Raw genomic sequence first — 27,735 nt, forward strand, 5'->3', positions numbered from 1 at the left:
ATGCTAGAGATTCAATACTGATGAAAAAACACGAGCTCGCCAATAAATATATTTTACAAGTGGCAGCCACTCAGTAATAAGGATAGATGTAGTTAAATGATTATAGAATAATTAAATCTTTATGGTTACACATGTGTATATGTACTTAACATGTATGACTGAAAACATAAATGGAGTTTTTAACAATACTGGAGGATAATTTCAGTGAAATTAGGCTTTGGAGAATCATTAAAATAAGTAGATCATGCATGTATATCAAACCAACAAAAACAAACAAGAATAACCTGTCCGTTTTTTGACATTGATAAATGCTAGTAGGTGTATGTATACCAGAGTTTCTGCCAGAGGGTAAAACAGGTATGGCGCTATACCCAAAATATTTTGCAGATTTTTTTAAAAAGTCTTTACTGTATGATTTTCTTAACCCTAACCCTAAACTAAACTCATTTTCTTTCTGGGGGAGGCCCCCCATACCCTTTGTTAACTATGGTTGTTGCATTCAATTCCATAGCGCCATACCCAAAGAATAACAATAATAGTTTAAATGTGCAATGAACCGTAAATGGTTGCTTTGTTTTGTTTCTGGATCATGGATATAAAGATATAAATGTTTGATACAATTGATTCATTGAATAATACATCTACTCATTGATATTATTTATTTTATTATTTATTTTTTAATGACATTAATAGATTAATAGACTCCTAAAACTGAAAAACACATTTTAAGTCTTTAACACTAACACTGGTAAATACTCTGTTTAAAACCATAACACTCATAAACACTATGGATCGAAGTTACAAAGCCCGATTTAGACTTAAACGCATGTAACTACAAATATTACTATTTTAAACATGTGCATAGATTTAAGACTCCTAAAGATCACACTTTGTAAGTCTTTGGCCCTATGTGTAACTCTAAACCTCATAAACACTGTTTAACTCCTAACACTGCCCGATTAAAAGAAAAAAACGCCCCAACTACATCCTTTACTATGCCTAAACACTGATAAATGTATATCTCAAGACTGTGTAACCCTAGACACTGATAAATACTGTATACGGTGGACACTGTTCCAAACTATGTTTAAAAATACAAAAAGGCATCCTTATTTAACAAAAATATACTCAAATAATAACAATGATAAATGGAAGGCACATGTTACAACTCAGGCACTATTTAACAAAAAATAATGAAAAATGGAAGGCACAATTACAACTCATCATAAAAATAATACGGGATAAGATTTCAGCAAATAATCATTGTGAACAATTCTAGCGAGACAAAATGTAACCACAGCGCTACAACATACGCTAACAATCAATACAATAACCCATAATATAAAGCCATGACAGGCGTGTGCTACAGCAGCTTCTTCTGAATGTGCACACTTCAAATCCTATGACCTGACCTGACCTGACCTAAAGACATGGGCTCCAATTCACTATAAACTCTCGACAACTTTGCGATCTCGCTTTGCGATGCAAAAAAAAAAAATGCTTGAAAAGACAAAGCGATGTTGCTAAATTAAGAAGAGTCTAGGAGAGCTTTCTGAATTAGGCCCCAGGACTCATTTAAAATCTGGCTTCTCCGGGAAGGTGCATCCATAGTGCTGCAGAACCACCTTGGCTGCGTAGGAACCACAGCGCATACAGTCACCCACCGGCTTGCCCTGGACCAGCTGGGACAGGAACCCACCGACGAACGAATCTCCACAACCGTTCGTGTCCTTGATTATACTCGAATCTACCGGCTCGATCGGGAACTCCGACACGGTCCCACCCTGGGCCAGGTACGTTGGCAGCTTGCCCTGAGTAAAAACGACCAGTCGCTTGCGTGAAGGATTGACTTTCGGAAGATCTGCCGTCATCTTGGCCATCTCTTCGACAGTGGTGGCCGAGAAACCTTGAAGTTTTGAGAATTCAGCGGCTTCGTCGCCATTTCCGAAAAGAACATCAATATACTGCATGATGCCGAGATCTGGATCGGTGAAATGATGGCAGAGGAAAGTTGCGTGCAGGTTCATTGCCACAGTTTTGTTATTTTCAGCAGCGTGTTTGACGATCTTCAGGATAGTTTTGGGATTCACCGGCAGCAGAAAACCACCGATGTAGAAATAATCAGCAGCTTCGACAAATTTCCAATTATCGGGATTTTCGAGAAATTTCATCGAGAATTTCTGCGCTGCCCCGAGTTCGGACACGAGAGAGCGGTCTTCACCCGTGATGATGGCCGCACAGACCCCGGTCTTCTCACCGGGATGAATGTCATACCGCACATTCACCCCGACCTCCCGAGCTTTCTCTTCCAAAATTGACTTAAATTTATCGTCTCCGACGCCACCGAAAAACGTTGTTGCGTGTGGCTTCTGCAGCAGCCATTGTGCGACACGGATGCTGTTTTGAGTGGCTCCCCCTGCGATGTAGAAAGGGTTGTGGTTTTGGACGATGTCGTCGAAGAGTTTGCTGTGACTCTTGTCAGCAATGATGGCGTTGTTGGGAAGCAGACCATATTTGTTGAGGAAGTCTTTGTCACCGTTTATGGAGATGTCCAGCAGTGGATTCCCTAGACCCAGCAGCAAGCCTTCTTTTATTTGACTTGTAGCATCGGTACTGTAAAACATCTGAAAAACAACAAAAAGCCATTGTAATTTTGTTTAAACTATATATACACGTCAATGTAATACATTGAGTAATGAAAATATTGTAAATGAATCCATACATAAACACCTAGAATGTTGTAGATATTTTGAATGAATCCATATTTTTGGGTTTTTTAAACATAAACACCTAAAATGCTGAACATATTTTGAACTAATTTATACTTTTTTATAAACTATAAACACATAAAATGTGTAAAATATTTTGAATGAATCTATACTAAGGAACATTTTGTTTTCAAAATATGGATTACTGCTATTGAACATTTTACAACTGAAAAGCGTTCTCTAAAAGTTGCATATATATATGGTAGTGAACCATGATGCGAAACTGAATAAAACATCCACTTCATACACATCTGTGGATCATTCTTTTGGGGGTTTCCGGATCAAACCTCCGTGGTAGACCCATTCTTTAACTGGGTTCCTTCCCATCCCAACCAGTGACCCATGACTGATATATGGCTGTTATTTTATTTATTATTATTTTAAAATATATCTATAAACAAATGAAATGCATACAGGTATCAGCATTCAGATGGTGTTCTGCACAGTTAAGAGTAAGATAGATTGTCCACAAGGCTCTTGTAAAGTTTACCGTTGATTATAATCTGGATATGGGGCTCTATCGGATAATCGGTTATACCGGTTATTAGCATAAATTTGACACGCACCAGGGCTATGCAATTAAGCGGATTTGAAAGTTTCAACAGCCAAAGTATGTGCTGTCAAGTGAAACGAATAAGCAGACTTTTCATTTCTTCACCGAATAAGTACATGTACATGTACACCTACAAATCAACTTTCCATCCAATATTTCCACTAGTCCAAATAATTTGTTAATTTTATTCAAGTGCAAGGACAATGTTTTTTATTGCTCAAAATGAAACAGCATTATATATTTTCACTTGTCTACTGGACAACCATTGAGGTAAGGTTTGCTTGTTAGAGCAGATTTTCACTTGCCAGGACAAACGAACAAGTGCTTATTTCGAATGCTGCCCCTCAACCCATGTAATATCTTGTAAAACAGCCCTTATGTGAAATGAGCACATTATTAATAAAGCGGGTGGGACGTAGCCCATTGGTAAAACGTTTGCTTGATGCGCGGTCGGTTTAAGATCGATCCCCGTCGGTGGACCCATTGGGCTATTTCTCGTTCCAGCCAGTGTTCCACAACTGGTGTAACAAAGGCTGTGGTATGTACTATCCTGTCTGTGGGATGGTGCATATAAAAGATCCCTTGCTGCTAATCGAAAAGAGTAGCCCATGAAGTGGCGACAGCGGGTTTCCTCTCTCAATATCTATGTGGTCCTAAACCATATACCTGACACCATATAGTTTTAAATAAAATGTGTTGAGTGTGTCGTTAAATAAAACATTTCCTTCTTATTAATAAAGCCATCTAGGCATTGGTAGGTGGCTAGAAAGTAGTGTTTGGCCTGTTTCATTGACAGTGTGTGGATGGTATCACCCATGTAAAACCTAAAGTTATACTTGAACTTTGTGTTGTTTAAAGGAGAGGACAATTACGGCATTTGGCCTGGTATGCATATTCAACGATATATAATGCACATTATTGCTTAATACCAACACGTATAATCGAATAGTTAATTAATAAAACAGTTAAATGTGACGGCTATTATATATAACGGGTGCAGCCATTTTGTACCATCTCAGTGAGTACGCCCTCTGGTGAGCTGGTGGTTATGTAATAATTAACGCGTAACGTCAGGAATGAGCCTTAGAACTAGAGAAACACGATCTACCTGGTTTTTGCGGGATGATAAATAGTCATACATTGCAATGTTCTGTAATAATACACATCCCAGTAAGCCGGCAATAAGTATATCCAGCACTATATATATTAGTTTTCAATACAAAATAAAATACCATTGTCAAAGTGGCTACACAACAAGTCGAAACAATTAACAATATTTTGCCCATGCATTAACCTACGTACTGAAATGATACACAGAGTGTTTTCTTAGTTAATTGGTCTATTCTGTTAGTTGCTTCTACCTGTGATTCCTGATTGGCAGGTGTGTATTTGATTGGTAACCAGACGAGCCAATTAATTGATGCTGTCTAGACACAAATATACATACCGGTATTGTGGAATATTACCTGTCGCCCCTAAAATTGTAATGGACATGATTTATTACTGTAAATAGTTCTGTAAACTACTGATTAAGTAGACTTTTCCATCTAAAACCACAGAACTGACCAATTACGTAGTCCCAAAGAAAAGAAAATTATCACTTGGGTATCGTGGGTTGTCGTTTTTGCGCCAACGTAGCATATCAATAGGCCTAATTTTGTACATTTTTCCTTAGGATTATTTAACAGAGAAAAATACTATAACCCCATTTTGTTCCGTTAATACAACTTGAAATATATTTAGTTAAATAGTTTATTATAATATTACGTCATTTATGCTGTTTTACAAGTCAGGTTGATCAAAGAGAAGTGCCTTGTCGAAAATTACTGCTTTTGTTTACACTGTACATACAGGAGATGGTCAGGAGCTGACGTCACTTCGCCCCAAGCTATCCCACCGGACGTCGCAAAAACAAAACAAAATGGCTGCCCCCAGTTAGCAGGAATAATCATGGTTTTTTTATTAACTCTAAAATTACGCGTTTTTCATTTGCTAAAGTGTCAGTATGTGTCGGTGGTCCGGGTATGCATCTTTCCAACACATAAGGCTCTTGTTTGAGTTGACCCTACCTTTAACAACACAACTACAGCACATTGATTAATGAATCATCAGCTGTTGAATGTCAAACATGTGGTCACGGTGATATAGGAGTCAGAGGACACCCAATACATGTTTCCATTATAGGGACAGACCCTAGCTTCAGCCCATGAAAATTAACACTAAGTTTAGTTAATCTACAAACCTGTAACATATTTGGATAAAGTTACAATTGAGTGATACATGAGTCTGTGACTTTGAAATGGTGAAATACCCTCTAAAAATAGACTAAAACTTGATTCCATAATTGTTACTTCTCAGACGCGTGTGCATTGTAAAAAAGTATGAGAAATGTATTTTGTGATATTAGAAACACCAGGATGACCAAAACCACTTCGAATGTACACAATTTGATCCACAAAACCATAAAATCTAAGTAAAGTATGATTCATCTTACAAAAAAACGGCTATAATAGTAAAAAATATGCCTCAGTGTTTAAAAACTAGGGTATGTCCCTTTAACAGCAAGGAACATTTTATAAGCACTTTCCCATGGACAGGACAGCATATACCATGGCCTTTAATATACCAGTCATGGGGCACTGAAGAAAAAAAAGAAGAAAAAAAAAGATCCACCAGGATGATTTGATCCTCTGACCTACATGTGAGTGCTCTACTAACCACCTAGATCCCACCTCCAAAGCCTATTTCAGTGTCTGACTATATTTGGATGGTGTCGCCCACATAAAATGTAAAAAGCAGTTGGATGAAACCAAAACCTCAGGGTTCTAGAAAACGTTGGATAATTACAATAGTGCTGGTGTGGTCAGCTTGTCTAATTATTGACTTTAAAAGTCACAGACCCTACTAGCTAGTTTTAACCCGTGAGAATGGACACTTAGATGGGTTAATCTACAAACCTGTAACACACCTGGATAAAGTTACACTGGGGTGAAACAAGAGTCTGTGATTTTGAAACTGACAAATACCTAACAAATAGTAACACACTGTATGCAAATAAAAGCTTAAGCCATTCATTGAAACATTTACCACAGTAACAAATCTGGAAATCAGACTGGCCAAACAGCTATTTTAAGAATTACCACATATAAAAGTTTGTTTTGTTTAACGACACCACTAGAGCACATTCATTTATTAATCATTGGCTATTGGATGTCAAACATTTGGTAATTCTGACAGGTAGTCAGAGAAAACCCGCTACATTTTTCCTAATGCAATAAAGGATCTATTATATGCACTTTCCCCACAGACTACCACATATAAAGTCACAGTACCACACATAACAAGGTTAATATATATAATTTGTTTTTTATCTAATAATGAATTATAAATGAAAAAACATTTACTTGAGACACCAAACCTCGCTATTGTATCATCCAAAATGTTTTCATCTATCTTTGGCAAAGGAACTTAAATATAGTATCCAAAACCATGTCAGTTTTCAGTTTGGAAATTATGTTCAACTCTTTTTGTCAAGAGAAGCACACATTCTTACACTTGATTTACGCAGCCTTGCTTTCAATATGACATTGAACAGGAATGTACGTAACGTACCAATCATGTGACTCGTAATATAATCACGTATGTCACATAGGTACCTGAACTAAGTAGGCTTTGGGATTATCACAAGTTTTTTTAATTCAAGATATACCATGATATGGGTACCATTTACAACGATAGGTATCACAATATATCATTTACAACTGACTTGACAGTATTTTGAGGAAGGTTTAAGGTGACAAAATAAAGGAAATGCACAATCAGATTTTTACAAGAAATGTGGGTGATATCATTCCCGTTCTTCTCCACTTGCCTGGAAAATTTTAGGACATGGAAAATTGATCGTCTTGCAATAAAACAAATTATAAATTCCATTTGAAACTTCATGTGACTGCACGTCTAGCACCATTTCAGGACAGTGATCTTCAGCTCACATTGATTGTGCTCAGGGAGATCAAAGAATGCATATTTACAAGCTGACGTTTATCAGTGTACTAAAGTTTACTTAGTCATTTGAGTTGATCCCTTTCTAGCGGCGTGACATAGCCCAGTGGTAAAGTGCTCGCCTGATGTGCGGTCAGTCTAGGATTGATCTCTGTTGGGCTATTTCTCGTTCCAGCCAGTGCACCATGACAGGTATATATCAAAGGCTGTGGTATGTGTTGAATGGTGCATATAAAAGATCCCTTGCTACTAATGGAAAAGTGTAGTGGCTTTGCTTTCTATGACTACATGCATACATGTATGTCAGAATTACCAAATGTTGGACATAAAAATGTAGCGGGTTTGCTCTCTATGACTACATGCATACATGTATGTCAGAATTACCAAATGTTTGACATAAAAATGTAGCGGGTTTGCTCTCTGCGACTACATGCATATGTCAAAATTACCAAATGTTTCACATCCAAACCCAGTGATTAATAAATCAATGTGCCCTAGTGGTGTCATTAAACAAAACAAATTTTAACTTTGATCCCTTCCTTTTTTTCACAACTATTGACATAGAAGATGAAAGAACTCAGCAGACTAATTCAAGTGATTAGCAATAAACTTCAACAGAAATTATTAAGTATTTTGATACACACAGCCTTTGCTCCCCGCTCAACACTTAAGTAAAGTTTTAGTGGAGTGGCCAATTGATCACCTCATAGTCAATATTTTAAATACATTTTATTAAAAATTTCATACATGTATGATTGCTTGCCTATCACGACTTGAGGAAAACAATCTTCAGCTCACCTTGATTTTGCTCAGTTAGTGTATCATAATATGATCATAATACTTAGTTTTTGCATCGTAATATATGTGTAATATATACTGATAATGCAGTGCATCACAAGGACATAAAAGCTATATTGTTGAGTGTGTGTGATTTTTTTCTTTTCTTGAGTAGGGGTACTGGTTTTTTAAATTTTATTTATTGACACATACCTATAATTCTGTTGGGTACATTTAATTAATAAAAAAAAAAGTTTGTTAAATGACACCACTAGAGCAGCACATTGATTTATTAATCATCATTATTGGATGTCAAACATTTGGTCATTTTCAGTCATAGATTGTGGTACATTTTTCCATTTTTCCTTTCTAGGTTAATGTAGACTGAATTCCCTAGTGCATCATAATTAATTAAATTAATAGGAATAATTAAACTGTATATAGCTGTACGTACATGCAAGTTTATGTGATTCTCGGTTAAATTATACAACCTGAAGTTAATGAAAATAACTTGGAAAAGAAGTACATGTACTTAACAGAGTGAGGACAGGAGATGGGAGGGGTGTGGGGGGGGTGGGGGGTGTGGGGTGGGGTGTGGATATAAGAGGTGCAGAAGCCATCTAGATGTTTAAGATAAACAGTATAAAATAAAATGAAAGGAATAATTATATTTAAAAAACAGAAAACTTTACAAAGAGAAACAATAATAAACCATAGGGAAAGAATGAAAAAAGATCAAAACAAGAAAAGCAATCTGCTTGTTTGGCTTAAATAACATTTATCTGGTAATTTTCAGTCTCAGCATTACATGTCTATTTTGCAGGTGACATAAAATGCATGCACTAAGATGCACTTCCTTACACACATGTATACATTAAATTTAAAAGCATATATTCTAAAAGCAATATTGTAAAGTTGCAGGACAAAATCATTACCTAAGGATACAGACAAAACATACATGTATACACATACATTTGTACATGTATGCATTTTCATATCATTTCATTTAGTTTAGGATCGATCCCAGTTGGTGGGCCCATTTGGCTATTTCTCGCTCCAGCCAGTGCACCACGGCTGGTACATCAAAGGCCATGGTATTATGTGTTATCCTGTCTATGGGATGGCGCATATAAAAGATCCCTTGCTGCTAATTGAAAAGAGTAGCCCATGAAGTGGCAACAGTGGGTTTCCTCCCTCAATATTTCTGTGGTCCTTAACCATATGTCCGACGACATATAACCGTAAATAAAATGTGTTGAGTGCGTCGTTAAATAAACCATTTCCTTCTTCCTTCTTTATATTAGGCTATCAGAGTTGCATGATTTCATATTTTTCTATGAGCTCTTTCCATTTGTTTTCTTTCAAGAATAGAATATAAATAGAAAAATACATGCTTGTAACAAACGCCTGTAAGATGCACATGTACAAAACCAGCAGAGTGAAATTAAAATTAAAATGCAAAGATTATAATTAGAAACAAACCAAGGTTGGTGACAGAACATTGTGGCATCATTGTTTTTGGCTGTGTATAAATAAATATCCAATATTTTACAATAATTCCAATTCAAATCCATTTTGGTAACTTGTACAATTTAAAAAACATTTTAAAAATATAATCAAATGCATTAATAATATCATTAATAATCAAACAGAAAATTTCAATAGCAACTAATTTTATGTATATATTTTCAATAGTAACTAATTTTTATGTATCATTTTATGTATGTATTCTAGTCTCTCATAATTCCAGTAAGGAATGGCTCATGTAATTTTATGCCATATTTTAAATTATTCTGGATTAATTGTGTACATAAGGTGAGACTTAAATAAAATATCTATTTATCTGTTTATCTCTATGGAATGACCACTGGCTTTTTCAGTACAATACATTCACTTCTATCCATCAACTGACAGTTCGATTTTGACAATTTCCAGGAATCACTGTGGAACATTATTTCTGTCAATCTTTTTCATTCTGTTGATCATACAGTTGTTATTGTTTTGTTTTTAGTCATGTTTATTGTTTGAATTTGTGATTTACTGATAAAAGACCCGTCAACTTTCAAATTTCACTTCTGACTCCAATCGTCCTTCAAGATCTTTGGTGGTCATAAAACCTACTGTAATACTAAACTACTGGTTTAATGTTTGCTCAATTAATTCACTATTATCATATAACCATTCCCCACAGCTAAAATACCTTACAATTTTGGCAATTTTAAATTCTTATTAGAGTTCCCAGGGCTACTTTTTTTGAAGAGTATATAATCCTACTCATTCTCATGCTTATCTTATCTTTTAAATTAAAAAAAAAAAAAAAAAACCCCATAATAAACCAACTGGCTAATACTGAATAATAAAAGTACATTGTATATTGCAATGTAGGGAGGGTCAGGGTACACCAAACCTTCTATTCCCAAAGATGGTCATGCAGAAAGAGTTTATTAATTGTCTATATAAAGATGTTGGGTGGGGGGGTGTGTGTGTGTGGGGTGTGGGGGGGGGGGGTATCCATGAAGAGTGATTGGGGAGTCTGTATATTTTGAAAGAAAAATTAATTTTGTAAAAACTAAATGCACATGCATTTAATTTAGATGGGTTATGTGTTAATGAATTAGCTATTTAGTCAGAAAAGTACCAAAAAATAAAATAAAAACCTCATTATCTGAATGATTAAAAACAAATAATAAATCAATGAAAAAAGAAATTATTATTGTTGTTGTTTTTTAAAAGACTCTTACACTTTTCTACAAACAAATGGAACTTAGGCTACAACAATTAAATAAAGCGAAAACCATTTTTTGTAAAAAAAAAATAAAAAATTGTAAAATAAAAAAAAATATAATAGTAATAATAAAAAAATATAATAATAATAAATAATAATAACGAAAAACAATAAAAAAAGAAGCCAAACATACTTTTAATGCTTATGGCAATTAAAACGATTCTTGTAATTTTATTGATTTATGTTCAAAACACTAAAAACAAAAGACACTCAGGAAAACGGACAAAGAAAAGTCAGCAGTATATATATATAGTAATGGCAAAGATTATTAAAAATAAACAACAAAACAACAAAACAAAGCCAAACAAAATAAAACAAAAACAGGAAAACCAGGAAAAAAGGATATACTTGTACATACATGTATATGCCATTATAACACATGGATCCTATTTTAGATGTTAACTACTTTTTAATTTCACACAGTGTGAGTTCAGTTAATTTATGATAAAGAAGAACACCGACAGCTGCCATGTTACGAACCACCCACTTGTCACATGTTATTATTAATATACATATTATAATGGGCACACAAATATACATCAGTTTTAAAAATACATGTATGTAAATGTAATATACTGGTATATGTAGAATTAAAAAGAAAATGTATAAAAACTTTGAACAAACCAAATGTTTTTTTTTTTTTAAATAAATGAAAAACTAAAATACCGGTATATCATTTTTTTCAGGTTTATACCTAAAACCAATTTGAACATAAAATTATAAAGAAATACAAAACATATGTATACAACAACAGATGTATAAAAATAGCTGGATCTAAAAAAAATCAAATAATAATAATCAATGGACAAAGTAAATATTGATTGAAATGATAGTTGATACAAATTTATTGTGTTCACAAACAAATTTAACAAAAGAAAAAATACATATACATAAAAAGACTCCAAAAAAAGAAAGAAGGGAAAACAAAATGAAAAAAAGAAGAAGAATAAGACATTTAAATGAACCATATTTATAGGTAATTACCTTCCTTAACTTTCCACCATGTACTAACTGACCAAATGCCTGAGGTAATTTATTAAAAATAACAAGATTAACTGACAGCTATCAAGATATAAACTACTCAACAAGTACATACAGCTATTAATACACATAATGGACACAGAAATATGTACCACGTATGAAAAAAATATGTGCTGGTATAGAAATCATAGTAAGGTGTAAAAAAAGAAAAGAAAAAAAAGAAGAAAGTTCACTCATATTGTATTAGAACATATTCAGTTGTAGAAATACAGTTACTAAATCAGGTATGGAAATCTATTCAGGCATAGGAATAATATATGCAGAGATATGCAGTATAGTGTCAAATATTTTTTACCTATGGCTGTTCAATTAATCCTTCAGAAATTGATCACGTTATTCAAGTCATATCGATCTCAATGAGAGAAATAAACACAGCAGGTTAACCTGGAGTTTCTGATTGCACCAGAGAGACCTGTGTATATTTGTGTGTGTGTGAAAAGATATGAGATAACTGAGCCTACATGTTTGTTTCTCGACCTGTGACCCGTTTCCACGGCTGTTGGTACACATATCCACTGACCTGATTTCTTCACTGGGCCAGGTTGACCGACTTTCCGCCAGCTCTATTGATCGGAGCCCTGACAAGAACTCACAGCGCAGGTTGTACGCCAACGCTGTATTTCAATCAATGTACTTCACTACTGATCAAAACAGCGAACAACACAACACTATACAGGTCAAATAAAATCATCTAAAATAATAATGACTTAAGAACAAAACAGCATATTACAATGAAAGTACTAGTAATCAATATACGTATGTGTAACTTTATCCTCACCTTTGTAACAAGAGAAAGGGTCGGTTTTTAAGTGACCCCGTTGGGTTGTTTCCAGCTAAAAGTGTTCTGGTGACTTTCTTCTTAGTTCCAGACATCTCCCAGCAAAAGCTGATTGCCCCTCTAAGGTTTCGCCTGCAGGAATCCCCTCTGCAGTGAGCTGGTGAATAACTCAGGGCAGTTCCACTCCAGTTGTAACCACTGCAGCTGTCCACGGCACTCAAAACATTCCTCTCCATTGTGAGAACGTCCACCCCCTCCCCTTTCTTTGATCCAGTATTAACCCATTTAATTTAATCTTACTCTTATTTTATGAAGCCCCTAGTTTTACTCAAAAGTGGAGAATCATACCCCCAGAAATAATGACAGAGCCAGCTTGGGCTCCTGCCTTCACAGAAGAACTAGTGGTGCCATGGCAGGCGAGCTGCTGCTGGTAACGTAACTTAACTTGACATAACATCCACTACATTTTGAATGAGCTGAGAATAAACACACAGTGCTGGCAAGCTGCCAGCTGATTGTGGCAAAACTGGGTCACAGCTCGAACCCACTACATATGCATTATTATCTATGACCTGACTGAACTCTTTAGAAAAAAAGAAAAAGAAATCTTTAGTGTAATCGAAAGGACACTTGCATCAAGGTTTCAGGATTTATAAGAATATTTAAAAGTAAAAATGTGTTTAGCTGATAATCTAAATACAGTCAAACCTGTCTTTGTGGCCACCTGTGTAAAGTGGCAATCTGTCTATGATGGGCACTTTGAGGTCCACCAACACATTTTATTAGATATACTGACAATCAAAAGAAAGTAAACCGATAGGTTTTTATAAATACATGTAGTAAAAGCAACAAAAAAGACAAGTTGATGGAAGTGTTTATTTTGAAAGTATAATCATTCGGCGAAATATGAACACTGTACAGACAATAATCACCATCAAATGTGTACATCACAACTGATAAAAAACACTAGGGGTAATATTTCTGATTAACAATAATAATAACAAAATTAAGTTTTAATATATATACCAGGGCTTCTAGAAATTTTTTTAAATCCACTAACCATGGGATCAGCAATTAAAAAAATTCACCAGCCCTACTTTACTTTAAAGGGACATTCCTGAGTTTGCTGCAAGTTTTAAGATGTTATTGACTAACAGAAACTTTTTAACGTTTGTAATTACATATCAAATATATTTTTTCTGCATAAAATATTAGTGGCTGTATATTAAACATGTTTCTGATCGTTCTAATATTTGTAGTACGTAGGTTAAATTTCAGTTTTATTTCTTAAACTATTTTTTTTCGTACGTACAAAATTATTTGAAGACAAAATCCAGTTTGGGCTTTTTACAAATATTGAGACAACCAGAAACACAATGAATATACAGACACTGATATTCTAAACAAGAAAATGTATTTAATATGTACGTTTAGTCATAGAAATATTTTGTTAGTCGGAAAGATATTACAACACACCAAACTCAGGAATGTCCCTTTCAGTTAATACAGTTTTACTAAATAATAGTAATATTAATAATCAAATATGTCACCTAAAGAGGGAGATAGAGCTTAAAAACACTAACATTGGGGGGTTGGGGTGGGGGCAGGATATTCATATATATTACAAAACAGACTTAACTGCAACATTTGACCAACAAATTTCACTAGCTGTCGGAAATAGTTATTTATATAGTAGCCCAATATTGAATATTACTAACCATGGGAGTGGGGCTACCATAATCTAGAAGCACTGTATACTTTCTTTTAATCGTGATTCAGTATATTTTAACTGTATGACAACCACATGCTCATCAAAAGTTTGTTTTGTTTCATAACACCACTAGAGCACATTGATTCATTAATCATTGACTATTGGATGTCAAACATTTGGTAATTTCGACTTTAAGTCTTCAAGAGGAAACCCGCTACATTTTTCCATTAGTAGCAAGGGGTCTTTTATATGCACCATCCCACAGACAGGATAGCTCATACCACTACCTTTGATATACCAGTTGTAGTGCATTGGCTGGAATGAGATATAGCCCAATGGGCCCACCAATGGGGATCGATCCTAGATTAGGTGAACGATTTACCACTGGGCTACGTCCCACCCCACCTGCTCATCATGGCCAGCTGCCACTATTTCCATTCAAAATAGATGGCTGTAATAATTACATGATGACAATTCAGACTTCAAAGCAGGTTTTCAGATGCCATATGTTAGTAGCCAGTTGGCACTTTTGTATTGTTTAGTCTCATTTTGGCCATATTTGTGTCCTTTATGGTTATGCATAAAAAAAACCATTAGACCTTGTTCTTTGTTCAATGGAGGGAGGGACGTTGTTCTTGTTTAATGGAGGTAGGGACGTTGTTCTTTGTTTAATGAAGGGAGGGACGTTGTTCTTGTTCAATGGAGGGAGGGACGTTGTTCTTGTTCAATGGAGGGAGGGACGTTGTTCTTTGTTTAATGAAGGGAGAGATGTAGCCCAGTGGTAAAGTACTCACCTGATGCGCAGAAAGCCGAAGATCAATCCGTCAGTGGGCCCATTGATCTATTTCTCATTCCATCCAGGGCCCATATTTTCAAAGCTATCTTAGTCATACGAAATCGTAAAATCATCGTAGGGTGTGACGTCACTACAGCGCACGCCATAGTGACGTCATAGCTTACGACGATTTTACAATTTCGTAGGCTAAGATTGCTTCGAAAATATGGACCCTGTGCACCACGACTGGTATATCAAGAGTCATGGTATGTGCTATCCTTTCTGTGGGATGGTGCATATATAAGATCCCTTGCTACTAATGGAAAAATATAGTCGGTTTCCTCTCTAATACTATATGTCAGAATTAACAAATGTATGACATACAATAGCTGATGATTAATAAATCAATGTGTTCTAGTGGTGTCATTAAATAAAACAAACTTTAACTCTTTTGTTCAATGGATTGTTCTCAATTGGCTTTGATATGTCAACAATCCTACAATTTTCATACTATACTGAGTTTGTCAAAAGTCTAAGTCACAAAAGTGCTTGAATACAAATGTTTTGTTATTCAATAAGTCATTTACATGACACTACGAAGGGAAAAAATTGTGATAGTATTGTACCCGAGGAATAAATAATAGGAATAAATAAAAAATTTATACTATGAAAAATGTTTTAAAGATACTAGATTTTTTTATTTCAAATGAATGGGGTTTTTTCTCATTCCAACCAATGCACCACAATTGGTCAAAGGCCGTGGTATGTGCTTTCATAATTACTAAATCTATGACATCCAATAGCCGATGATTAATTAATCAATGTGCTCTAATGGTGTCATTAAACAAAACAAACTTTTAAAGATTTTGTATTAGTACTGGCAAACTTTTAACATTAAATAGTTCATAAACATTTACATTATGTGGCCTCAACAAGTATTTTGACTAAATGTATTTCTTATGGGTATTGGCACACTGTGGACAAATAAAAAAGATAATGCTATTCGTCATCTAATCCATTTTGATCACAAGGAATACATTTTCTCGGTCAGTGGACCAGTGTAGTGAATAGCTCATGTTCGTATTCGATAATTATTAACAGGTGTTTTGTTTGAGGATTAACCATGTGACGTGATAAGCATATGCACATGGCTTAGATTAGGTTCTGAGAGATACATCTATACTCAAAGGCAAAAACTATTGTAACATGGATTGTTTAGTGTAATAAATTTGTGGATTTATGGATGTAAACCAGAGAAAATGTGCATGGAACAGCTCAAAGAAATGCAACCAAGCAGTTGTTGCAACGACTGCATGCTTTGTGCAAGAAACATGGAATATTCGGGAGAAATCCTGTCCAGTGTTCATCATAAAAGGTCAGACATTCAGTCGCAAAGCATTGCTACTCTGTCCAGAAGTCAGAAAAACACCATTAGTGAACTGTTTGATGCAATTTCGTCATGCCACACCTCAGTGAAAATGACAGATGGCGAGTCACAGGGATGCTTGAATCTGGGACCCCGCAGCATGACATCGCACGTCAGTTGACAGTTCAACATTCACAGAAACACCATATGGCACTTATGGCACCGATATCAACAAAACAACCAGGTCAGGGATCATCCCCGTACATGTCTGGGATGAAATGGAGCGATGCTTGCGACGTCTTCTAAATCCTCCAACAACACTGCAGGAACTCCGGCTGATTGTTCCTCAGATCTGGAATGGCATTCCCAGGAACTTTCTCCAGAGGTTAGTGGCCTCAATGAGACTATGGTGCCAGGCCTGTATCAATGCTCAAGGTGGACACACTCGCTACTGACTGTGTGAACTTTGCTCTGGACCCACTCTAGTGATGTGGCTCATTTGCATATGGCAGGTGCACCCTTTTTAATTTTTGCTCGTTTCCATACATTTCTTTTTCCATGTTATAACGTTTCATACATAGCAGTAAAAACTTCTCATCAATTATCTTTGTCTTTAGTGTGTCACAATAACTTTTGCCTTTTAGTATATGTACTCTGTGAACCTGTATACACAATGTATGAAGGCCACCTACATGTATCTATGACAACCAATTTTGCCTTGTCACTTGAGTGGTTGCCATAGACAGGTTTAACTATACCTTAAAACCCCTCTAAACCAGACACTGGGACCAAGTTAAAATGTCCAGTTTAAGAGGTATCTGGTTTAGAGAGGTTACTTTCTGTACAGAAATTTAAAAAAGGACCGTGAAAAATGGCCAGTTTTGGGGGAATTCCGGTTTACAGAGGGTCCCATTTTGAAAGGTTTCTTTGTATATGTATTTGGATTTTTATACCGGTTAAATGAATAGATAAAGCATCAGTAAAGCTGTTATTAACATGTGGAGGTGGAGGTGGAAAAGTACTATATTTATTTTAAACATGCAGAGGTGTACATTATTATTTATTAAATAAACCAAGTTTCACTGACATGCACACATACATGTAGGACATAGTTACATGTATACATGTATGTGTAGTTTGTAAGAAGTGAAGCCAACTGCAAAAGTACTTTAAAAACTAAAATATTATAGAGGAAATAACTTGTGATGTAAAATTCATTATTAATGAAGTTAAAAAAAAAAAAAAAAAAACTATTAAATTAAATAAAAAAATGAAAATGTAATTTACTGAATTTTTTAATTTTAATAAATCAATTTTTATCACAAGGAATACATTTTAATAAACATACATTGAGATTAACATCTATACATGTAAGTGCACAGGTAAAGCCATTGGTCTAGTACTTATCTATTTGTGAGAAGAAAGGAAGGAAATGTTTTATTTAACGACACACTCAACACATTTTATTTATGGTTATATGACATCAGACATATGGTTAAGGACCACACAGATATTGAGAGAGGAAACCTGCTGTCACCACTTCATGGGCTACTCTTTTTGATTAGCAGCAAGGGATCTTTTATATGCACCATCCCATAGACAAGATAGCACATACCATGGCCTTTGGTGTACCAGTTGTGGTGCACTGGCTGGAGCGAGAAATAGCCCAATGGGCCCACTGACGGGGATCAATCCCAAACCGACCATGTATCAAGCGAGCGCTTTACCACTAGGCTACGTCTCGACCCTATATTTGTGAGAAATGGAGCTATGTGCAAACGTTTTAACACTGTTGTCAAGACCAGAGAATTACAAAGATGGAATTGCACAGATGTAGAAATGTTATACACTTTCTTACAAAACAGTCTTAAGGCAGTCCCACACCAATGCAGCGTGCTGGCAGCGCATCAGCAGTGAAGTGTCAATAATGCCCACATATACGCAGCATGTCAAGCAGAAATAAAAGAGAAAAAAAAGATGAAATGAGGGGGAAAAAACAGATTTGATTTGAAAACATGGCTCCCAGGAAGATAATTTTGAGTTAATTGGTTTTAATGTATTTGTACAGAAGGAGATTACTTGATAAAAAAAACGCAAGAGGAAGTTTTGGGTAAACGACATAGTTGACCAGGCAATGGCAGCCATTTCCTTGTCTTTATAACTAACTGATTGGACGTTGTATATGCATTGGTGCTTCTACACCTCTATGATCAACCTTTCTTCATTAATATTTTGTTTTGGCATTGTTTTTCAGTAAAATAAAGATATTCGTCAATGGTATGGGTTTTTTGGTGGAAGACCTCAAATATTACATTATCACACCATAAACTGTGGGTTTCTGTGTGCATCAGAGCAGCAAGCAGCAAAACTTGCTTTTGGAATGATCGGAAAAAACTGACGATGACGTGCTGTGCTAGTGAGGGTATGTATATGGGCATTCATTGGAATGTGATTTTTTGCTGCCAACGCACTGCGCTAGTGTGGGACAGCCTTTAGCCAGGAAAGGCGAGTGATCACTCTAACTCCCTTCCACACTCGCCTGGAAAGTTTTAGGAGTGGAAAATTAATTGCCTTGCAAGAAAATTCTCTTGAACACATTTTATTTGAAACTTCATGACATTGCTTGCCTAGCACCATTTCAAAAGAGTGATCTTCAGCTGGACTATAGATTTTGCTCATGGCTTAGACAGCAAAACAAAAAGTTTGTTTTGTTTAATGACAGCACTAGATACTGATAATGAAAGGAAACCTGCAGCTGCCACCCCATTGCCTACACCTTTTAATTAGCAGCAAGGGATCTTTTATATGCACCATCCCACGGACAGGATACAAGGATTGACACATGTACAGCCTTTGTTTCACCAGTTATAGACCACTGGTTAGAATGAGAAATACTGTAGTCTAATGGACCTACCAACAGGCATTGAGCCTAGACCGACCACACTTTATCCCTAGGCTACATCATTTACCCCCCTCACCAATGTAGACCGAGTCCTACCATCTACTTGAAAATATCAGTTAGATTTTTATTTATTTTTAAATACTTTAGTAATAAATCCTAGATAAACTAAAAATAACTGCAATGGAACTAACTGGTCATGAATATAGATCTGCATTTGCAAAGTTAAAAATACACCCCCACCCTTCCAAATAACATCAGGGTTTGACATAGGGCTTGAAATGTTAATACTTAAAATGTTTAACCGATACTGACAGTAGTAACAGTGTGAAATGCTAACACTGGTCTGACTGTATATATTGCAGCACTGACAGCAGTAACAGTTTGAAATGTTAATACTGGTCTGACTGTATATATTGCAGAACTGACAGCAGTAACACTTTCAAATGTTAACACTGGTCTGACTGTATATATTGCAGAACTGACAGCATTAACACTTTCATATGTTAACACTGGTCTTGACTGTATATATCGCAGCACTGACAGCATTATAACAGTTTGAAATGTTAACACTGGTCTGACTGTATATATTGTAGCACTGACAGCAGCATAACGGTTTGAAATGTTAACACTGGTTTGACTGTATATTGAAGGACTAACAGCAGTATAACTGTTTGAAATGTTAATACTGGTCTGACTGTATATTGAAGGACTAACAGCATTATAACTGTTTGAAAACACTGGTCTGACTGGTGACAGACGGTTTGAAATGTTAACACTGGTTTGACTGTATATTGAAGGACTAACAGCAGTATAACTGTTTGAAATGTTAATACTGGTTTGACTGTATATTGAAGGACTAACAGCATTATAACAGTTTGAAATGTTAATACTGGTCTGACTGTATATATTGCAGCACTGACAGCAGTAACAGTTTGAAATGTTAATACTGGTCTGATTGTATATATTGCAGAACTGACAGCATTAACACTTTCATATGTTAACACTGGTCTTGACTGTATATATCGCAGCACTGACAGCATTATAACAGTTTGAAATGTTAACACTGGTCTGACTGTATATATTGTAGCACTGACAGCAGCATAACGGTTTGAAATGTTAACACTGGTTTGACTGTATATTGAAGGACTAACAGCAGTATAACAGTTTGAAATGTTAACACTGGTCTGACTGTATATTGAAGGACTAACAGCAGTATAACAGTTTGAAATGTTAACACTGGTCTGACTGTGTATTGAAGGACTAACAGCAGTATAACAGTTTGAAATGTTAACACTGGTTTGACTGTATATTGAAGGACTAACAGCAGTATAACTGTTTGAAATGTTAATACTGGTTTGACTGTATATTGAAGGACTAACAGCAGTATAACAGTTTGAAATGTTAACACTGGTCTGACTGTATATATTCGCAGCACTGACTCAGCAGTAACAGTTTGGAATGTTAACATGATAGATCAGAATGTACCAGCTCAAAATAAACTTAACAGTACAGGTATACAGTACATAAGTGAAGCATCTTGACCCAGTTCCCCCTAAAATAATCGGGCCCCACCCATCTGTCAATCAAATGGCTGGACTAGCTGCAGGTCACAGCTAGAGCTGATCCCAAACCATAAGCTGTATAATTCAAATGGTGGGAGTGTTATTGATTTCTTTTTCTACCTTCTGACATAAATATCCACAGGTCAAAGATTGTTTGACACAACTGTAGCATGTAAAAAAATAAGAGATATATATAGAGAGAAAGTACATCCCAGCACATTTTAATCAAAGGCTATTGGGAGGTGGGGGGGGGGGGGGGGGGGTCATTCAACAATTGCGTAATGCTTTAGGTTGGAGGGGGCACATGGGGTACCATTGACCACTTTACAAAACATTATAGGATAGGGTAGGGTAGGGGAGGGGAGGGGAAGAAATGTTTGTCAAGAGTTTTAACATTTTCAGAACAATCTTTATTTTGATTGATCATAAAGTAACTATTGTAGCTATGCAGTCAGTACTATTTTGTTCTTTAACAGACAATTTTTGGTTAAAACCTAGTATTTAGTTACAAACCATATCAAACAAAAAATCCTATAATACCAGTCAAATTTTTTTATGATGACAGGAAAAGGGGTGGGGGAGTTGGGTAACTGTTGACATATGTTATATAAGTTTAACTTTAGTAGGGGTGAGGTCTATGACTTATGCTTGTTGCACATCTACCTATTAACGCCGACCTGACTGTCATTAATTATCATTACATGTCATGAGGAGTTTTATTAAATGCTAGATTTTGTGTCATGTAATTATTGAACGGCATCTATATTGCATGTAGGTGTCTAACCTGATGCATACAAAAAGTTAGTTTGTTTTGTTTTAAAATGAGACCACCACATTGACTTATTAATTGTTGTCTATTGGATGTTAAACATTTGGTAATTCTGACTCATAGTTTTCAGAAAAAACCCTCTACCATTTTCCATTAGTAGAAATGAATGAATGAATGAATGAATGTTTAATGACACCCCAGAACAAAAATACACATCGGCTATTGGGTGTTACAAATGGTAAGTATATGAAAATATTATTTATATATATTTATATAAAACCACAGTGTAAGGAACTGTGGGTGAAAAGTATAATACAATACATAAAATCAAGGTAAGCATATTTTAAAACTTTGTATAGAAGTCAAAGTGTTTTAAAAAGGTATCTTTAAAGTTTTATATGAACTTTCCCACAGACAGGACAGCACATACCACAGCCTTTGTTTATACCAATCGTGGGATGCTAGTTGGAATAGAAAAAAATATATATATCATAGAATGGGTCCACTGAGATGGAATCACCTCAGGTGAGCGCTCTAACTACATCTGTCTCACCTGATGCATACAGGTAGGGTTAAAGTTTGTTTTCTTTAACGACACCACTAGAGAACATTGATTTATTAATCATCGGCTATTGGATGTCAAAAAAACGAAATTTTGACTTGTAGTATTCAGAGGAAACCTGTTCACAACATTTTCCCCATTAGACGCAAGGGATCTTTTACATACACTTTTCCAGACAGGACAGCACATACCATGGCCTTTGATATACAGATCGTGGGGTGCCAGTTGGAACAGGAAAAAACAATCAGAGAATGGGTCCACTGACATAGATCGATAAGATACAAAGCAAATTAACACCTCAGGTAAGCGCTCTTTACCGACTAACTACATCCCACCCAACCTGATGGATACAGATATTTCAGTGTTCGGTTTTGAGGAGAGTCTGGGAGCCCGAGGCTCGCAAAAAACATATAGGACTTTCTATCTTGGCTAGCATACATTGATTCTTCGAAATGACAGTCAACATATATTTCAAAATCCTGGGAAACCAGTCTTGGATAGTGATCTTTTCCATGGTTTCATGCAAAATATTTAGTGTATCTTCTTTTCTACTGGAGATACACGGCAGGGCTTGCTGGGTTGGTGGCGGGCTCTAAAGATTTGCAAACAGGGAGTCCTTATGACACTTAAATGTTTTAAACAAAAACTGCACACTATATTTTATGTAATATACAAACAAAAAGTTAAAAGTTTGTTTTGTTTAATGACACCACTAGAGCACAATGAATTATTAATCATCGACTGTTGGATGTCAAACATTTGGTAATTTTGACAGTCTTAGAGAGGAAACCCACTACATTTCTTCCATCAGTAGCAAAGGATCTTTTATATGCACCATCCCACAGACAGGATAACACATACCATGGCCTGTGATATACTAATCGTGATAGGCAAAACACCAATCATAGAATGGGTCCACTGAGATGGATTGATCATACGAAGCAAACATCTCAGCTGAACACTCTTTACCGACAACTACATCTGATTCATTAATTATCGGCTATTGGATGTTAAACATTTGGTAATTTTGACATATAGTCTTAGAAAGGAAACCCGCTATATCTTTAGATTAGTAGCAAGGGATCTTTTATATGCACCATCAAGCTACAGCCTTTGATATAATGTACTAGTCATGATGCACTGGCTGGAATAATATAAACTGGTGGATTGTTTACAACATTGCTATAATTAACTGTTTTGGAGGGACGGGGCAAGAAACAAAATCTACTACAAACCTACCTATGGATTTCCTGTTAAAATGGTAGAAAACATTATGCACAGTGAACTAGTATTATTAATATTCTTTATAATTGGCCAGAGCTAGCTAGATAATTTGGCAAAATTTTCTGATCATCCAGAGCCAGCCCTGAATCCACAATACTGACATGTAGATTTGTCATGATAATGTCAGTAGGTGTGGGAAATACCTATAATACAGTGAAACCCTTCAATAACCGGACCCTCAGTAAACCAGAATTCCCTCAAAACAGAACGTTTTACACGGTCCCGTGATTTGCATATCTTTTAACACTAAAATTTACCCCTGTAAACCAGAAACCCCTCTAAACTGCACCGGACGAAATTATCCGGTCCCACTGTGTTCCTTTAATGCAAATTTTACCTGAGAAAACCGGACAGTCACACCGACGTCAATCAATACTGCATTACTTGTACTTTAAATACCCACTCAGCTGATAATGTGATTGTGTATGCAGAGCTAATTACATGTGCGCATGCTCCAGTGTCACTGTTGTGCAGTTGATAAATACTAAAATAAGGGATTAATTAACAGCTTTGATGTTTAAATAACAGGAGGAAACACATGTACTCCCTTTATTCTGAGCTCGGTTGTTACAAAGTTAGATTAAGTTACAAATTTGATTGAGCTCCTTTTCATAGCTTACATGTACATCTCACGAATACCGCAATGAATGGCAAAGCAACTAGGAATTTAATTCATTTTTCCAATTGTTTGAACCCCTTTTTTTGTTGTTGTTGTTTTGTTTTTTATCTTTGCAAAGTTTATTTAACAAGATAAAGAGTAACCAAGAATAAAAATGTTTGGCTTGATTTGGTGGAAAATTTGTCAACAGTGTTTCATTTTAGTATCTACTTTGGACATGTCGGAATGTCTAGTGAAACACCGCCTTGTTTGGCACTGGCCACGATTGTGAAACAGAGATGTGAAACATGCCAAACAACAATGGATGCGTTTCTCAACATGGACTGATTATTTCTTATTGTGAATTATGGATAAATTCAAAATGTTTCTATAAATCATAAAATGTTTCGTTTTATTCAAATTTGATTGTTTGTTTTTTGGCAGTTTTATTAGTTACTATATCAGTAGAGAAGACCAACCAACAAACGGTTCACCTCAATACTGAAACCTCTGTAAAACGGATACCTCTCAAAACCAGACTTTTTTCTTGGTCCCATGGCTGTCCGGTTTTGAGGGGTTTCACTGTATGTACTTTAAATACAAATGCTCACCTTGTAATAAACAGTAGCATGTCATCTGACAGGAAATGATACTAAATTACATCCATAAAACAGCATTTGGTATTTTTTTTACAAGCAGTGATAATTATAGTTATTACATTAAAAACTAATAAACACTGCATGTGACAATAAACCTGATATCAGTTGTCAGTTTATGATCCAAGTGAAATAATTCTCACATGTCACTAAATGAATATTGTTTCACGAGGGATATAATTTTTATAATTATTGGTAGAATTCATATATATATATACACGTATATATATATATATATATATATATATATATATATATATATATATATATATATACACACACACACACACACATACTCTTTACTATCCTAGCTGAGTTTGTTTATACACCTGATACTAGTAAAGGTAATATATTCATAACACAATGGTGTTTTTTTAATACTAAATCACTAATCGTATAAAACACTTTTTTAGCTATCCACTGCTATGAATTAATTTAATGGCCAAATCACTTAGGTTATAGGTCTGAAAGTACAAGTATCTTGTCGTTTAGGGTTATTAGTTTTGTAAATACATTGTATTTCTTGCCATTTAACCCTTTTTTTCAGTAGCTACAAAACAAATGTAGAACTAATTTGCCTGTCAAGTTAAAATAAATCAAATGTATAATGGATTGCATTGGAGAATATACTCAAAGGTATGGATTCATAAAAAATAACTAGCTTGCCCCTACAGGGCTCATAAACTTTCACGATTCCGCACTTCCTCATACATTATCCACTAAGTAGTTTTGGCATAAGTTCTTCAGTGCATCATCGGTCACTTACCGGTACATACATGGTTATCACATTATCAGTTAATTAAGGTGGTTCAGTACACCCACGATTTCAAAAGCAGGTCATGTTGGTCTATATAGCTACAAATGTACCGGCATATACCCATTAAGAAAGAAAAACTGATGCTTAGAAGATTCATGAGAAGTTAACATCACTTTTGGTATTTTGAGCTAGCTTATATGTATTTACATTCATATTAAAAAATCTTCTTTTCATATTATTTATTTAATGTTCTGTTTAGCTATTTACTGAGATAACATATATATATATGTATATATATGTATATATATGTATATATATCTATATATATCTATATATCTATATATATATATATATATATACTACTCAAAAGAATTTAAGGGTCAAAAATTTATAACCAAATAAGTTTCAGAGTGTATTAGATTGATGATGTAAACTACACCAAAAATTTAATTTATTGTTCCATATTTACAAAAACCCACAAATAAACGTCACTGTATACAAAAAAGTCACATGACATGCTGTCAAAGTTGAAGGTTGTCAAACATGGATTTTACACATTAGAACATTCGTTTAATAGTGTGTGAATCCACCCCTGGCGCGAATACACTCAACACATCGTTGCCTCATGCTGTTGATCAGACGTCTGAAGAACTCTTGGGGAATGGCCTGCCACTCTGCCATAAGAAGTTGACCCAGATCATGAAGGTTGGCTGGAGGGGCATGATTATCCCGAACTCTTCTGCCTAATTCGTCCCAGGCGTCTCTATTGGGGCCAAGTCAGGCGAATATGCTGGCCAATCCATCCTGGCGATACCTTGTTGTCTGAGAAAGTCCGTTACCACCCTGGCACGGTGGGGTCTGGCATTGTCATCCTGCAGAACTGCCCCGCCGCCAATCTGCTGAAGGCCTGGGAGAACCAACGGCCGGATAATCTCATTCAGATAGCGGATTCCATTAAGATTGCCATCCACCACATAGATGGGGGTCCTGTGATGGATAGAGATGCCACCCCACACCATGACGCTGCCACAACCGAACCGGTGACGTTGTCTAACGTGAACGTCAGCGAAGCGCTCCCCAGGACGTCTGTAGACACGAACCCGACCGTCGTTGAACTGGAGACTAAACCTGGACTCATCAGTGAACATCACTCAACCCCACTGAATACATTGCCACCGCAGATGAAGCGTGCACCAGTGAAGTCTGGCCGTTCTGTGACGTGGTAGGAGTGGTGGTCGAACAGCCTGGCGACGGCAGCGTAGATTATTGGCTCTCAGACAATTGCGTATGGTTTGATCAGACACTCGAGTTCCAGTCGCAGTCCGCAGATTGTCACGTAATCGGCGTGCAGTGGTTGTGCGTTGACGTAGAGCCATATTGGTGATGTAGCGGTCCTCTCTATTTGTAGTGCTTTGGGGTCTTCCCGAACGTGGACGATTTCGAACAGAATTCGTTGCTTGGTACCGTTGCCACAGTCGGCCAACAACACTCTGACTGACACCAAGTCTCAGAGCAACATTTCTTTGCGTATTGCCATCCTGAAGCCAAGCAATAGCCCTTCCTCGATCTTCGATAGTCAGTTGACGTCGTACCATTGTCGAATTTGGAGTGTGCACCGTACACAAACGCAAGCTCCAATTATACGGAAATTCAGCATTGGGAACATGGAATACACATGCAAAGCGTGCAAATGAAGCGCTTTGTGAAAAAGCAAGTTATGGGCACTTAGCAGACCTTTCGCTTTCGCCCTAATTTACGTGCAAATGTAAGCATGTTTTCGCCATTAGAACTAGTCGACAGTGTCAATGACAGTGGATTTTAATTCATTTATGGGTTGCTTAGACCCACTTTCGTCAAAATGGAACAATACCATGCGTGACATTATGGTCTAGCTAATATAACTGACATTCAGAAAATAATGTCGAAAATATCGTCTGACCCTTAAATTCTTTTGAGTAGTATATATATATATATATATATATATATATATATATATATATATACACACACACACACATACATACATACATACATACATACATACAGTCAGACCTCGTTACAATGACCATGTTTGTCCCTGGTCCACTTT

At 35.9% G+C, this 27,735-nt stretch overlaps 2 protein-coding genes across 3 annotated transcripts in view; both read right to left on the reverse strand.

Annotated features, from left to right (window-relative positions):
- LOC121385007 (probable 39S ribosomal protein L24, mitochondrial) overlaps nt 1-27,735 on the reverse strand; it is a 62,367-nt gene that overhangs the window by 24,663 nt on the left and 9,969 nt on the right. The window lies entirely within an intron of this gene.
- On the reverse strand, nt 1,196-13,122 carry LOC121384997 (adenosine kinase-like). Its single transcript, XM_041515524.1, has 2 exons — nt 12,705-13,122; nt 1,196-2,624 (listed from the first exon to the last, which is right to left on the reverse strand). Exon 2 carries the CDS (start codon nt 2,622-2,624, stop codon nt 1,572-1,574), a length of 1,053 nt encoding a protein of 350 aa, XP_041371458.1. The 5' UTR covers nt 12,705-13,122; the 3' UTR covers nt 1,196-1,571.

The sequence above is a fragment of the Gigantopelta aegis genome, chromosome 2 (assembly GCF_016097555.1).
Source record: "Gigantopelta aegis isolate Gae_Host chromosome 2, Gae_host_genome, whole genome shotgun sequence".
Classification (NCBI taxonomy): Eukaryota; Metazoa; Mollusca; class Gastropoda; order Neomphalida; family Peltospiridae; genus Gigantopelta; species Gigantopelta aegis.

Excerpts from the sequence above, each read along its gene's own strand:
- LOC121384997 (XM_041515524.1), bottom strand. The coding sequence starts at position 2,624 with ATGTTTTACAGTACCGATGCTACAAGTCAAATAAAAGAAGGCTTGCTG.